Source organism: Pan paniscus, chromosome 2 (assembly GCF_029289425.2).
Source record: "Pan paniscus chromosome 2, NHGRI_mPanPan1-v2.0_pri, whole genome shotgun sequence".
NCBI lineage: Eukaryota > Metazoa > Chordata > Mammalia > Primates > Hominidae > Pan > Pan paniscus.
In genome coordinates this window covers 41,356,359-41,370,145 of record NC_085926.1, presented here as the reverse complement: position 1 = coordinate 41,370,145, position 13,787 = coordinate 41,356,359, and the positions used below count along the sequence as shown (strand labels likewise).

The 13,787-nt window shown below is 36.5% G+C and overlaps 1 protein-coding gene and 1 pseudogene across 8 annotated transcripts in view; both read left to right on the top strand.

The window, feature by feature from the left end:
• The window catches only part of LOC106634551 (rRNA-processing protein FCF1 homolog), a 45,799-nt pseudogene extending 36,021 nt beyond the window's left edge, over positions 1-9,778 (top strand).
• ULK4 (unc-51 like kinase 4) overlaps positions 1-13,787 on the top strand; it is a 721,105-nt gene that overhangs the window by 552,140 nt on the left and 155,178 nt on the right. For all 8 annotated transcript variants that reach the window (XM_055109707.2, XM_055109709.2, XM_034956180.3 and 5 more), the window contains one exon: positions 12,957-13,142. In XM_055109707.2, coding sequence (XP_054965682.1) covers positions 12,957-13,142 — 186 coding nt within the window. The remainder of the gene's footprint in view (positions 1-12,956; positions 13,143-13,787) is intronic.

Genomic DNA, 13,787 nt, shown 5'->3' with positions numbered 1-13,787 from the left:
GTCTTTCAGGTTCAATTATAGAGTGCCCTGGCTGAGGAGGAAGACCACTCAGATGTTCGAGGGACCTTAGGATTTAGTTTTTGATTTACAAGAAGTTGCCTTCTACCCCTAGTTCACATTGTAAATAGATGTTGGATATTGTCAAATACTTTTTCTATTGAGATGATCTTGTGTTTTGGGGTACATTGTTATGGGTTAACTTGTGTCCTTTGGAAAAGATAGAGTCCTAACCTCCACTCCTGTAGAATATCCTTATTTGTAAATAGTGTTTTTGCAGATATAGTTAGTTAAGATGAAGTTATACTGGAATACGGTGGGTCCTCAATCCAATATGACTGGTGTCCTTTCGAGAAGACAGCCACGTAGAGACAAAGACACTTGGGGGAATGGCATTTACTTATGCTGTCTTTGTCTAGTTTTGTTTCATTTTTCCCTGTCCCTGGTGGTAGGTGACTGTCTAGTTTGGGTATCAGGACAATGTTGAACTCAGAGAATGAATTAGAAAGTATTTTTCCTTTTCAGTTTTCTTGAAGACTTTGTGTACAATTAGCATTGTTTTTTTTATAACAGTTTTATTGAGCAATAATTCACATACCATAAAATTAACCTCTCAAAAGTACATCATTCAATATTTTTGTATATTGTGCAACCATTATCTAATTCCAGAATATTTTCATCATGCCCAACAGCAACCTCATACTCATTAAAAGTCATTCCCCATTTCCTCCCCTCTACAACTCTAGTCAATCACTAATTTACTTTCTATTTCTATAAACTGGCCTATTTTGGGTATTTCATATATATGGAAATATATAATTTGATTTTTTTGTTCTCTTAGCTGTATGTTTTCAGGATTCTTTCATGTTTATAGCACGGATCAGTGCTTCATTCCTTGTTATTCCTAAATAATATTCCATTATATGAGTGTATTGCATTTGTGTATCCATTCATCAGTTGATGGACATTTCAGTTGTTTTCACTTTTTGGCTATTATGAATAACATTGCTATGAACATTTGTGTACAAATTGTTATGTAAACATAGACTTTCTTTTTTTCAGTATATACCTGGGAGCTGGGTCATATAGTAAATCTATGTCTAACTTTTAAAGGAACTGGTTTCCAGAGTGCCTCCACCATTAACATTTCCACTAGCAGTATATGAGGGTTTCAGTTTCTCCACATACTCACCAACTGCTTGTTACTGTCTGTGTTTTTGATTGTAGTCCTTCTATGGAGTATGAACTGATATCTCATGGTGGTTTTAATTTGCATTTTCTTTTCTTTTTTTTGAGACCGGGTCTCGCTCTGTCACCCAGGCTGGAGTACAGTGGCGTGATCTCTGCTCACTGCAACCTCTGCCTCCTGGGTTCAAACAATTCTTCTGACTCAGACTCACAAGTAGCTGGGACTACAGGTGTGCACCACCATGCCTGGCTAATTTTTGTATTTTTAGTAGAGATGAGGTTTCACCATGTTGGCCAGGCTGGTCTCAAACTCCTGACCTCAGGTGATCCACCTGCCTCGGCCTCCCAGAGTGCTGGGATTACAGGTGCGAGCCACTTTGCGCAGCTGGTAATTTGCATTTTCTTGATGACTAATGCTATTTAGCATCTTTTCCTGTTCTTATTGACTATTTTCATACCTTCTTTGGAGAAATATCTGTTAAAGTCTTTGCTCATTAAAAAATTGGATTATTTTTAAAATTAGTGAGTTGTAAGAAATATTATATATCATGTATATACAAGTCCCTTATTAGGTATCAGATTTATAAAATATTTCTCTTGTGGGTTGTCTTTTTACTTTCTTGGTTATATCCTTTATAGCAAATCAGTTTTAGATTTTGATGAAGTCTAGTTTATCTATTTTTTCTTTTGTTGCTTGTGCTGTTGACATCATACATAAGAAACCATTGTCTAACCTAAGGTCACAAGACTTGCTCCTGTGTTTTCTATAAGTTTTATACATTATTTATTTTTTTTTTTGAGATGGAGTCTTGCTCTGTTACCCAGTCTAGAGTGCAGTGGCGTGATCTCCACTCTCTGCAACCTCCGCCTCCTGGGCTTAATCCATCCTCTCACCTCAGCCTCCTGAGTAGTTGGGACTATAAGTGTGTGCTCCCATGTCGGGCTAATTTTTGTATTTTTTGTAGAGATGGGGTTTCGCCACGTTCCCCAGGCTGTTGTCAAACTCCTGGGCTCAAGCAATCCACTTGCCTTTGCCTCCCAAAGTGCTGGGACTAGAGCACCCAGCTACATTTAGCTCTTACATTTAAGATTTGATCCATCTTAAGTTAATTTTTATATATGGTGTGATGTGGGGTCCAGTTTCATTTTTTTATATGTCCAGTTGTCTCAGCACCATTTGTAGAGAATACTATTTTCCCTCTATTGAATTGTCTTGGCACCATTGTTAAAACCAATTGATATATATGTAAAGGTTTGTCTGGGCTCCTAATTCTATTCCATTGGTCTCTACATCTATCTTATGCCAGTACCACATTTGTTGGATTACTATTGCTTTGTAGTAAATTTTAAAATTAGGAAGTAGGAGTCCTCCAACCATGCTCTTCCTTTGTAATGTTGTTTTGGCTATTCTTGGTTCCTGGCATTTCCATATGAATTTTAGGATCAACTTACCAATTTCTGCCAAACAAGACAACTATAATTTTGATAGAGAATGCTTTGAATCTGTAGATCGATTTTGAGTGTGTTGCCATCTTAACAGTGTTTAATCTTCTGATGTATGAACGTAAGTTTTTTCATTTATGTAGACGCTCTTTAATTTTTTTTTTTTTTTGAGATGGAGTCTCACTTTGTCACCCAGGCTGGAGTGCAGTGGTGCGATCTCGGCTCATTGCAAGCTCTGCCTCTTGGGTTCACGCCATTCTCCTGCTGCAGCCTCCCCAGTAGCTGGGACTACAGGCGCCTGCCATCATGCCCAGCTAATCTTTTTTATTTTTAGTAGAGACAGGGTTTCACCATGTTAGCCAGGATGGTCTCGATCTCCTGACCTCGTGATCCGCCCGCCTCGGCCTCCCAAAGTGCTGGGATTACAGGCATGAGCCACCGTGCCTGGCCTAATTTTTAAATATTTTTTGCTACTTTTATTCCTAAATATGCCATTTGTTTTAACGCTATTATAAATGAAATTATTTTCTTAATTTCAACTTCAGATTGTTCATTGTTAGTGTATAGAAATACAATTGATTTTTGTATATCAATCTCATACCCTGCAACCTTGATGAACTTGTTTATTTGTCCTAAAAGTTCTTTAAAGGGTTCCTTAGGATTTTCTATGTATAAGATTATATCTTCTGCAAATAGAGTTTTACTTCTTTTTCAGTGCTTTTTATTTTTCTTATTTATTTTTCTAGCTAAAACCTCCATTATAATGATGAATATGGGAAGAGTGGACATCTTTCTTTGTTCATGATCTTAGGGGAAGGGAGTTCACTCTTTTGCCAGTGAGTGTGTTAGCAATAGGTTTTTCATAGATGTCCTTTATCAGTTGAGAAAGTTCCCTTCTGTTCCTAATTCGTTGAATGTTTTTAATAGTTAGTTTTGTGAAATGCTGCTTTTGTGACTATTGAGAGGATCATGTAGTTTTTGTTCTTTATTCTATTGCTATTGCATAGAACATTGATTGATTTTCACATGTGAAACTAATTTTGAATTCCTAGGCTAAATCCCACTTGGTAATGGTCTATAATACTTTTCACATATTGCTGATTTGGTTTGCTACTATTTTGTTGAGGGTTTTGGCATGTATATTCTTAAGGGCTAGTGGCCTATAGTGGGTTTTTGTTGTTATTGTTGTTGTTTTTTGTAATATCTTTGTCTGGTTGGGGTATCAGGGTAGTACTGACCTCAGAGAATGAGTTCAGAAGTGTTCCCTTTTTCTTAGTTTTGTGGAAGGCTGTGTAGAATTGCTATTACTTCTTCCTTAAATGTTTGGTAGAATTCACCAGTAAAGTCATCTGGCTCTGGAGTATGTTTGTTGTTGTTGTTGTTGTTGTTCTTTTGTAGGATGGTTTTTAGCCATAAATTTATTTTCTTTAATTTATAATGTGCTACCCAGGTTATCTGTTTCTTCCTGATTGAGCCTCGGCCTGCTTTCTTCTCTCTGTTACTTTGTCCTATCAACTCTAGCTGCCTTGTCCTATCAACTTGTCCTATCAACTCTAGCTGTCTTTCAGGACTTTTTGCTCTGTCTCCTCAACTTAAGGAATCCACTGGGATCCCCCTCTGTTGTCCTCCCTGCACATAGGCCTGGAAACTTGCTCAAGTCTCTAATCTGGGAAAATAGGAGACCTCTCACCCTATTTGTGTCCCATCTCTTAGGGACAACTGTTCTTCATTATCTTATGTCTAGTGTATTAAGAACCATTGCTTCATGCATTTGTATGCTAGTTTGTTGTTTCAGGCAGTTGGGTATACCCTTCCCTGTTATGCCAGGGAAACTATTAATAAATCAGGGAGTAAAATAAATTTAATGGTCATCACTGGAAAAATAGAATGTTCAAGTAACCCACAGGAAAGTAGAAAAAAGAGAATGAGCAGAATGAGAAACAGGAAACAGAAGACATAATAAAATTGCACATTAGACTTAAGCCCTAGTCCCCCAATATTTACCTTAAATGTAAATTGTCTAAATGCACCAATTATAGGACAGAGATAACTGCCCAATTTACAGATTCAACGCTATTCCTATCAAGCTACCGACATTTTTCACAGAACTACAAAAGGCCATTCTAAAATTCGTATGGAACCAAAAAGAGCTCAAATAGCTAAAGCAATTCTAAGCAAAATGAACAAAACTGGAAGTATCATATTAACCAACTTCAAACTATACTATAACATTACAGTAACCAAAACAGCATGGTACTGTTAGAGAAACAGACACATAGACCAATGAAACAGAATAGAGAACCCAGAAATAAAGCTGCACACCTACAGCCACCTGATCTTTGACAAAGTCAACAAAAGTAAGCAACAGGGAAAGGACTGCCTATTTAGTAAATGGTGCTGGAATAGCTGGCTAGCCATATGCAAAAGAATGAAACTTGACCACTGTCTTTTGCCATATACAAAAATTAGCTGAAAATGGATTAAAGATTTAAATGTAGGACCTCAAACTGTAAGAATCCTAGAAGAAAACCTAGGAAACACCCCTCTGGACATAGGTCTTGGAAAATAATTTAGGACTAAATTCTCAAAAGCAATTGCAACACAAACAAAAATTGATGGACAGGACCTGATTAAACTAAAGAGCTTCTGTACAGCAAAAGAAACAGACAACCTAGAGAATGGGAGAAAATATTTGCATGCTATGTATCTGATGAAGGTCTAATATCCAGAATCTATAAAGAACTTAAACAATTGAAAAAGCAAAAAAAAAAACAAAACCTCATTAAAAAATGGGCAGAAGACTTGAACAGACATTTCTTAAAAGAAGACATACAAGCGGCCAAGAAGCATATGAAAAAGTGCTCCACATAATTAGTCATCAGAGAAATGCAAATCAAAACCACAATGAGATACCATCTCACACCATTCAGAATAGCTGTTATTAAAAAGTCAAAAAACAGACGCTGGTGAGACTGTGGAGAAAAGAGGATGCTTATACACTGTTGGTGGTAATGTAAATTAGTTCAGCCATTGTGGAAAGCCATTTGGAGAATTCTCAACTTAAAGCAGAATTACTGTTTGACTCAGCAATCTCATTACTGGATATATATCCAAGAGAAAACAAATTGTTCTTCCAAAAAGACACATGCACTTGTATGTTCATTGCAGCACTATTCACAATAGCAGAGACATGGAATCAACCTAGGTGCCCATCAACAGTGGATTGGATAAAGAAAATATGATACATATACAGCGTAAAATAATACACATCCATAAAAAAGAATGAAATTATGTCCTTTGCAGCAACATGGATGGAGTTGGAGGCCATTATCCTAAGTGAATTAACACAGGGACAAAAACCAAATGCCTCAGGCTCTCACTTATAAATGGGAGCTAAACACTGGGTATTCGTGGACATAAAGATGGCAAAAATAGACACTGGGGACTACTAGATTGGGGAGAAAGAGAGGGTGGCAAGAGTTGGAAAACTAACTATTGAGTGCTATACTCAGTACCTGGGTGACGGGAGCAATGATACCCCAAACCTTGGCATCATGCAATATACCCAGGTAACAAACCTGCAAATATAACCCCTGAATCTAAAATAAAAGTTGAAATCATTTTTTAAAAATATAGATGATTAGAGTTCTTAGTCCATTTTGTGCTGCTATAACATAATACCAGAGGCTAAGCAATTTATAATGAACAGAAATGTATTGACTCACAGTTCTGCAGGTTTGGAAGTCTGAATCAGGTAGCTGGCATCTGTCAAGGGCCTTCTTGCTGTATCATAATATGCCAGAAGGCATCACATGAAGGAAGTGCAAGAGGGCGAGAGAGAGAGCCTGAGCACATGCACATATGCAGCAGGGAGCCCAAACTTGTCCTTTTATAAGGAATCTAATCCTGTGATAATGACTCTACTCCCTCTGTGGCAGAATTAATCCATTTATGAGGGTAGAACCCTCATGGCTTACTCACCTCTTAAAGGTTCCACCTCCCAACACTGTTGAACTGGGGGTTAATTTTCCAACATATGCTTTTTGGGGAACACATTCAAACCATAGCAGAGTAACAAAACATGATCCAACAGCATGCTATCTACAAGAAACCTCAAATATAATGATATAGGCAGGTGAAAGTAAAAGGAAGAAAAATGTATATCATGAAAATATTTTTAAAAGCAGGAGTGGTTATATTAATATCAGATAAAGTACACTTCAGAGCAGGGAAAATTACCAGAGGCAGAGAGGGACATTACCTAATGATTAAAAGATCTATCCACTGAAATGACATAACTATTTTAAATGTATGCATTCTAAACAACACGACCTCAAAATACATGAAGCAAAAAAAAATAATAATAATAATAGAGCTAAAAAGATAAATAGACAAATCAACAATGATAGTTGGGGCTTTCCCACTTAGGAATTAATAGAACAACTAGACAAAAAAATCAAGAATATAGAAAAATTGAACAATACACTCAACCAACAGAATATAATTGATAGAGAGCATTTCACACAACAACAGAATACACATTTTTTTTTCCAGTGCCCATGGAACACTCACCACTAATAGACTGACTCCTAGGTCACAAAAGCAACTTCAAGAAATATTAAAAGAATTGAAATAGTATAGAACATTGTTCTCTAATAACAATAGAATCAAACTAGAAATCAATAAGAGAAGGACAATAGGAAAATTTCCAACATTTAAAAAGTAAACACACTGATAACTCATGGGTCCAAGAGGAAGTCACACAGGAAGCTTTTTAAATGCATAGAACTGAATGAAAATGAAAACATATCAAAATACGTAGGCTACAGCTAAAAGCTGTCCTGAGAGAAAAATTTGTAACGCCAAAAGCTTATAGACAAAAGGTGTAAAAGGGAAAGATTTTAAATCAATAGTCTAAGTTCTCACCTCCATAAACTAGAAAAATTGCAAAGCTAATCCAAAACAAGCAAAAGGGAAGGAATTATAAAGATCAAACCAGAAATCAATGAATTTGAAAACAGGAAAACAATACAGAGAAATCAATGAAACAAAAAGCTGACTCTGAAAAAAAATCAGTACAATTGTAAAACCTCTATCCAACTAACAAAGAAGAGAGAAGACAGAAATTATCAATATAAGGGATGAAACAAGAGATGTCAGTGTATATCTGCAACCATTTAAAGAATAATAAGGGAATGCTGTGAACAATTTTATGTTCATAAATTCTGTAACTTGGAAGAAATGAGCCAATTCTTCCAAAACTACCAGAACTCAACCAACATGAACACTTGAATTGTCCTATAATCATTAAAGAAATTGAATTTATAATTTAATACTCCTAAAAAGCAAACTCTGGGCCCAGATAATTTCACTGGAAAATTTTACCAAACAATTACAGAAGAATTAAGTATCAATTTTATATAATTACCTTTTTTTTTTTTTGAGACGGAGTTTTCACTCTTGTTGCCCAGGCTGGAGTGCAATGGCATGATATTGGCTCACCACAACCTCTGCCTCCCAGGTTCAAGCAATTCTCCTGCCTCAGCCTCCCAAGTAGCTTGGATTACAGGCATGTGCCACCATGCCCGGCTAATTTTGTATTTTCAGTAGAGACGGGGTTTCTCCATGTTAGTCAGGCTGCTCTTGAACTCCCAACCTCAGATGATCCGCCCGCCTTGGCCCCTCAAAGTACTGGGATTACAGACATGAATAGAAGAGGGGACATTTCCCAACTCATTTTATGAGGGTGATATTACCCTGATACGAAACTAAGACAAAGTCCTCTCCAAAAAAGACTACAATCAGTATCTCTTGTAAACACAAAACTCCTCAGCAAAATATTAGCAAATTGAATACATCAATGTATAAAGAGAATGAGCAGAGCAGAATTTATCCCAGATGTGCAAGGCTTGTTTAACATTGAAACATAAATTAATGTATTTTACCATATAAACAGGTTAAATATTAAATATTACACGATCATATGGATTGACACAGAAAAAGTAATTGACAGAACCACCAGCACTTATTCATGGTAAAAAGTTATCAAACTAGGATTAGAGGGGGAATCTTCTCAACCTGATAAAGGGCATCTATGAAAAATTTACAGCGAGCACCATACTTAATAGTGAATTACTAAATCCTTTCTCCCTAAGATTGGGTACAAGACAAGAGTGTCTACTCACACTAATCTTATTTAACATCTTAGTGGAAGTTCTAACTAGTGTAGTGTAGGGTATGGAAAGAAATAAAAGGAATACCCCTTGGAAAGGAAGAAATAAACCTATCTGTATTTACAGGTGACACAATTATCTATGTAGAAAATGCCGAAGAATCTTGAAAAAGACTCCTAGAATTAATAAGTGAGTTCAACAAGGTTTCAGGATACAAGATCAATAAACAAAATTCATCAAAATGTGTACATTAAATATGTGCAAGTTTTTGTATATCAGTTATACCTCAGTAAAAAATCAATTTTATTTCTGTATACTAACAATTAATAGATTCCAGAAGAAACAAGAGTATGACGTGACCACGGGGAAGCAAAAGAAAACAAGGAAGTATGCAATCATGAAGTGAATGCTTAGTCTCAGATCAAAGGCTTAAAGAAAAGGGTAGATTAAAACCTAAAAAGAAAGAAAAAGATCCTAGTGTGCTAAAGGAGAAGTTCTTCAACACCGTCCCTGTTTATTTTTCCAGTATATCACACAACTGGGCCCACCTTACCACATCCTTGTCGATAGCAACTTTATCAACTTTTCCATTAAAGCCAAACTGGACTTAGTGCAGTCAATGATGGACAGTCTGTATGCCAAATGTATCCCTTGTATAACTGATTGTATAATGGCTGAAATTGAGAAATTGGGGTGGAAGTATTGAGTGGCTCCAAGGATCATCAAAGGTCCAAGATTTGAACAGTTACCATGCACACACAGAGGAACCTACGCAGAAGACTGCCTAAAACAGAGAATAACTCAGCATTGTCACATTGTTGCCATGGTTGACCAGAGACCCTAAAAGAGGAATCCATAAGATTCCTAGAGTTCCTATCATGTACATTTCTAACCACCATAGATACAACATGGAACTGATGTCAGATGATTATGGAGCCCCTTGGTTCTAATTCTTACAAGACAAAGTTCCTCTGCCTTTCTCTTGTTGCCAGTTCATTAAACATGCAGTACCATAGGACAACAATAGCCTTTCCAAGAATGGTGCTGGAGCAATTGGATACACAGTGGCAAAACAAAACAACAATAAAATCTTTTACCTAAATCTCATATTTTATATAAAAACCCAAAATTAAGTGAATTAAAGATGTAAAATATAAAACTATAAAACCTTTAGAAAAAAATATAGGAGAAAGTCTTCAGGACACGTGTTTCAGCAAAGAGTTTTTTGTTCTTGCCACCACAAGCACGATTGCTAAGAGCTAAAACCAGTAATTGGACTTCATCAAAATTAACTTTTTTTCTCTTCAAAAGACTCAGTAAAATGGATGAAAAGGCAAGCTACAGACTGGGAGAAAATATTTGCAAAACTATATATCTAAGAAAGGCATATCTAGAATATTTAAAGAACTTTCATATATCAAGAATAAAGAATCAAACATCCAATTAACAAAGGGCAAAAGTCATGAATAGGTGATAAGATGTTCACTATCAGTTGCCATTAGGGAAATGTGAATTTAAACTACAATGAGATACCACCATCTATCTAGCAGAGTGGCTAAAATAAAAAAATAGTGATAACACTAAGTGCTAGGGGAGATGCTGAGAAATTGGATCGTTTGTACATTGATGCTAGGAATGTAAAAAGGTAAAACGCTACAGCTGCCTTAGAAAACAGTTTGACAGTTTCTTAAAAAACTAAATATGAGTCTCCCATACAACCCAGCCATTGTACTCTTGGGCATTTATCCCAGAGGAATGAAAGCTAGTGTTCACACAAAAACTTGTGTAAATGTTCACAGTAGTTTTATTTGGAATAGCTCCAAATTGGGAACAACTCACATTTTCTTTATGGATGAGTTAAACTACGGTACATCTATGTCATGGAATAGTACTCAGTAGTAAAAAGAAATGAACTATTGATACACAAAAATTTGGATGGATTTTAAAGAAATTATGCTGAGTGAAGAAAACCATATATACAGTGTGATTCCATGTATGTAACATACTTGAAATGACAAAATGGCAAACCGGTGTGTGGTCACCAGGGGTTAGGGATGGAGGAGAGTGGGTGTTGGCTCTTACTATAATGGGATCCTTGTGATGGAACTCTTCTTTTTCTTGGTGGTGGTGGTTGTCACCAAATCTACACATGTGATTAAGTTGCACAGAGCTAAATACAATATGTACAAACACACATACACAAAGAGATATAAAATTAGTAAAATCAGAATAAGGTTGATGGCTAAGGTTCTAGCTGTGATATTGTACCATAGTTATTATACAAGATGTTTCCATTGGGGAAACTGGGTGAAGTATATATGGAATCTCTCTGAATTGGTTCTTACAACTGCATGCGAACTTACAAATATCTCAAAATAAAAGTTTAATTCACATGCAAAATAATAAAATTGGATCTCTACTTACACCATATATAAAAATTAACTCAAAATGCATCGAAGACCTCAAAGTAAAAAGCTAAAGCTATAAAGCTCTTAGAAGAAAACATGGGCATGATTGGGTGTGGTGGCTCTTGCCTGTACTCTCAGCACTTTGGAGGAAGACAAGGCAGGAGGATTGCTTGAGCCCAGGAGTTCAAGACTAGCTGTGGCAACATGGTGAGACCCGTCTACACAAAATTTAAAAATTAGCAAGGTGTGACAGTGCACCCCCGTGGTCCCAGCTATTCAGGAGGCTGAGGTGGGAGGATTGCTTGAAGCCAGGAGGCTGAGGTGGGAGAATTGCTTGAAGCCAGAAGGTTGAGGCTGCAGTAAGCTATGTTTATACCACTGCACTCCAGCCTGGGTGACAGAGAGAGATGCTGTCTCCCAAAAAACAAAAACAAAAATAAAACATTCTTAGATATATGTCACTGAAATCATACATATACCCAAGTATAAAAAAAAAGTTAGAGTTTTCAAAATTAAAAATACTTTTTACTTCAAAGGACAGTATCAAGAAAGTGAAAAGACAACTTGCAGAAAGGAAAAACCTTTTAAATTATGTATTTGTTAAGGGACTTGTATTTAAAATATATAAAGAACTCTTAGAACTCAACTATATAAAGACAAATGACCTATTTTTAAAATGGACAAAGGGTCTGCACAGACATTTTCCCAAAGATACGCAAATGGCCAATCAGCACATGAAAAGGTACTCCACATCATTAGCCATCAGGGAAGTACGTCTGAAAACCACAATGAGTTACCCCTCTAGACCTACTAAGATAACTGTAACTAAAAAGACAGATAATAACAAATGTTAGTGAAAATGGAAATTTCATGCATTGCTGGTACAAGTGGCAGCTTTGGAAAACAGTCTGGCAGTTCTTCAAAAGGTTAAATATAGAGTTACTATGAAGCGGGTCAGTAGGTAAAGTTACAATTAAATAGGAGGAATATGGGTATGTCCTTTCACTGCACTATAGTTAATAATAATATATATTTCAAAATAGCTAGAAGAGAGGATTTGGAATGTTCTCACCACAAAGGGTATATGTATGAGGTAAAGTATATGTTAATTACCCTAATTTGATTATTACACATTGTATATGTGTATTGAAACCTCACACTGTACTCCATAAAAATGTATAATTATGTGGCAATAAAAATAAAATAATAAAAAAAACTTTTTAAAAAGAAGAATATAGGACCTTCTGATTTTGTGCTGTTAGCTTTGTTTGAGCAACTACATACGCTTTGAAAAAGATGCATTTAAAAAAGTATTTAGGCCAGGCGCAGTGGCTCATGCCTGTAATCCCAGCACTTAGGGAGGCTTAGGAAGGAGGATTCCTTGAACCCAGGAGTTCAAAACTAGCCTGGGCAACATAGGGGGACCACGTCTCTACCAGAAAAAAAAAAAAAAAATTAGCTGGGCATGATGATGGTGTGTGTCTTTATTCCCAGCTACTCAGGAGGCTGAGGCAGGAGGATCACTTGAGCCCAGGAGGTTGAGGCTGCAGTGAGTTGTGATCATACCACTGCACTCCAGCCTGGGCAACAGAGTGGGACCCTGTCTCAAAAAAAAAAAAAAAGTAAAAAAGTATTCAGCAGACTACTCAGGCTGACACCCCCATCAAGCCAAATTTCACTGTCTTTTTTTTTGAGTACTAATACCGTCTTCAAGGAAATTTAAATAGTCTTATTTGTTAATTTTCAGCTTCCTAATGAAGATCCTGAGATTTTTGACGTTTCATCCAAGTGCCTGTCTATACTGGTTCAGCTGTATGGAGGGGAAAACCCGGACAGCCTCTCTCCTGAAAATGTGGAAATTTTTGCTCATTTACTGACATCCAAGGAGGACCCAAAGGAGCAGAAGCTTCTGTTAAGGATTCTCAGAAGAATGGTGAGTTCACACAGAAACCAGGGACACTGTGGGTGGCTTGCTGGCAGCGACATGGACAGTGAGTAGCCATTTCTTGGACCTAATTTCAAATTTACAGAGAATTTGCAAGAGTTGTCAAGAACTCCCAGTCACCTTTCTCCTTAATCACCTGTTGTTGACATTTGTCATATACTGTTTATCTGCATATATACATACTTTTTTCTGAACCATTTGGGAGTAAGTTAGAGACATTGTGCCTCACACTCCTTAACATCTAAGTTTGTATTTCCTAAAATAAAATTGATATTCTGTTACTTAAGTAATCAAAATCAGGAAGTTTAACACTGATAAAATTCCTTTACCAGTCTTCTGTCCATATTCTAGTTGGGTCAGCTGTCCCAGTAACTTTCATAGCCTTTTTTCTGGTGTAGGATACAGTCTAGGATTATGTATTTTGGTAGACATGTGTCTTTAATCTGGAATAGTCTTTCAGTCTTTGTCTTTCATGATATTTTTGAAGATTATAGGCCAGGTATTCTGTAGCATCTCCCTGAGTTTGGGTCTGTTTGATGTTTCTTCACAATTAGATTTGTTAGTACTCTAGAAGTAAATTGGTCCTTCTCAATCCATCATATCCAGAGGCTTTTGGTGGCTGTTTGCCCCTTA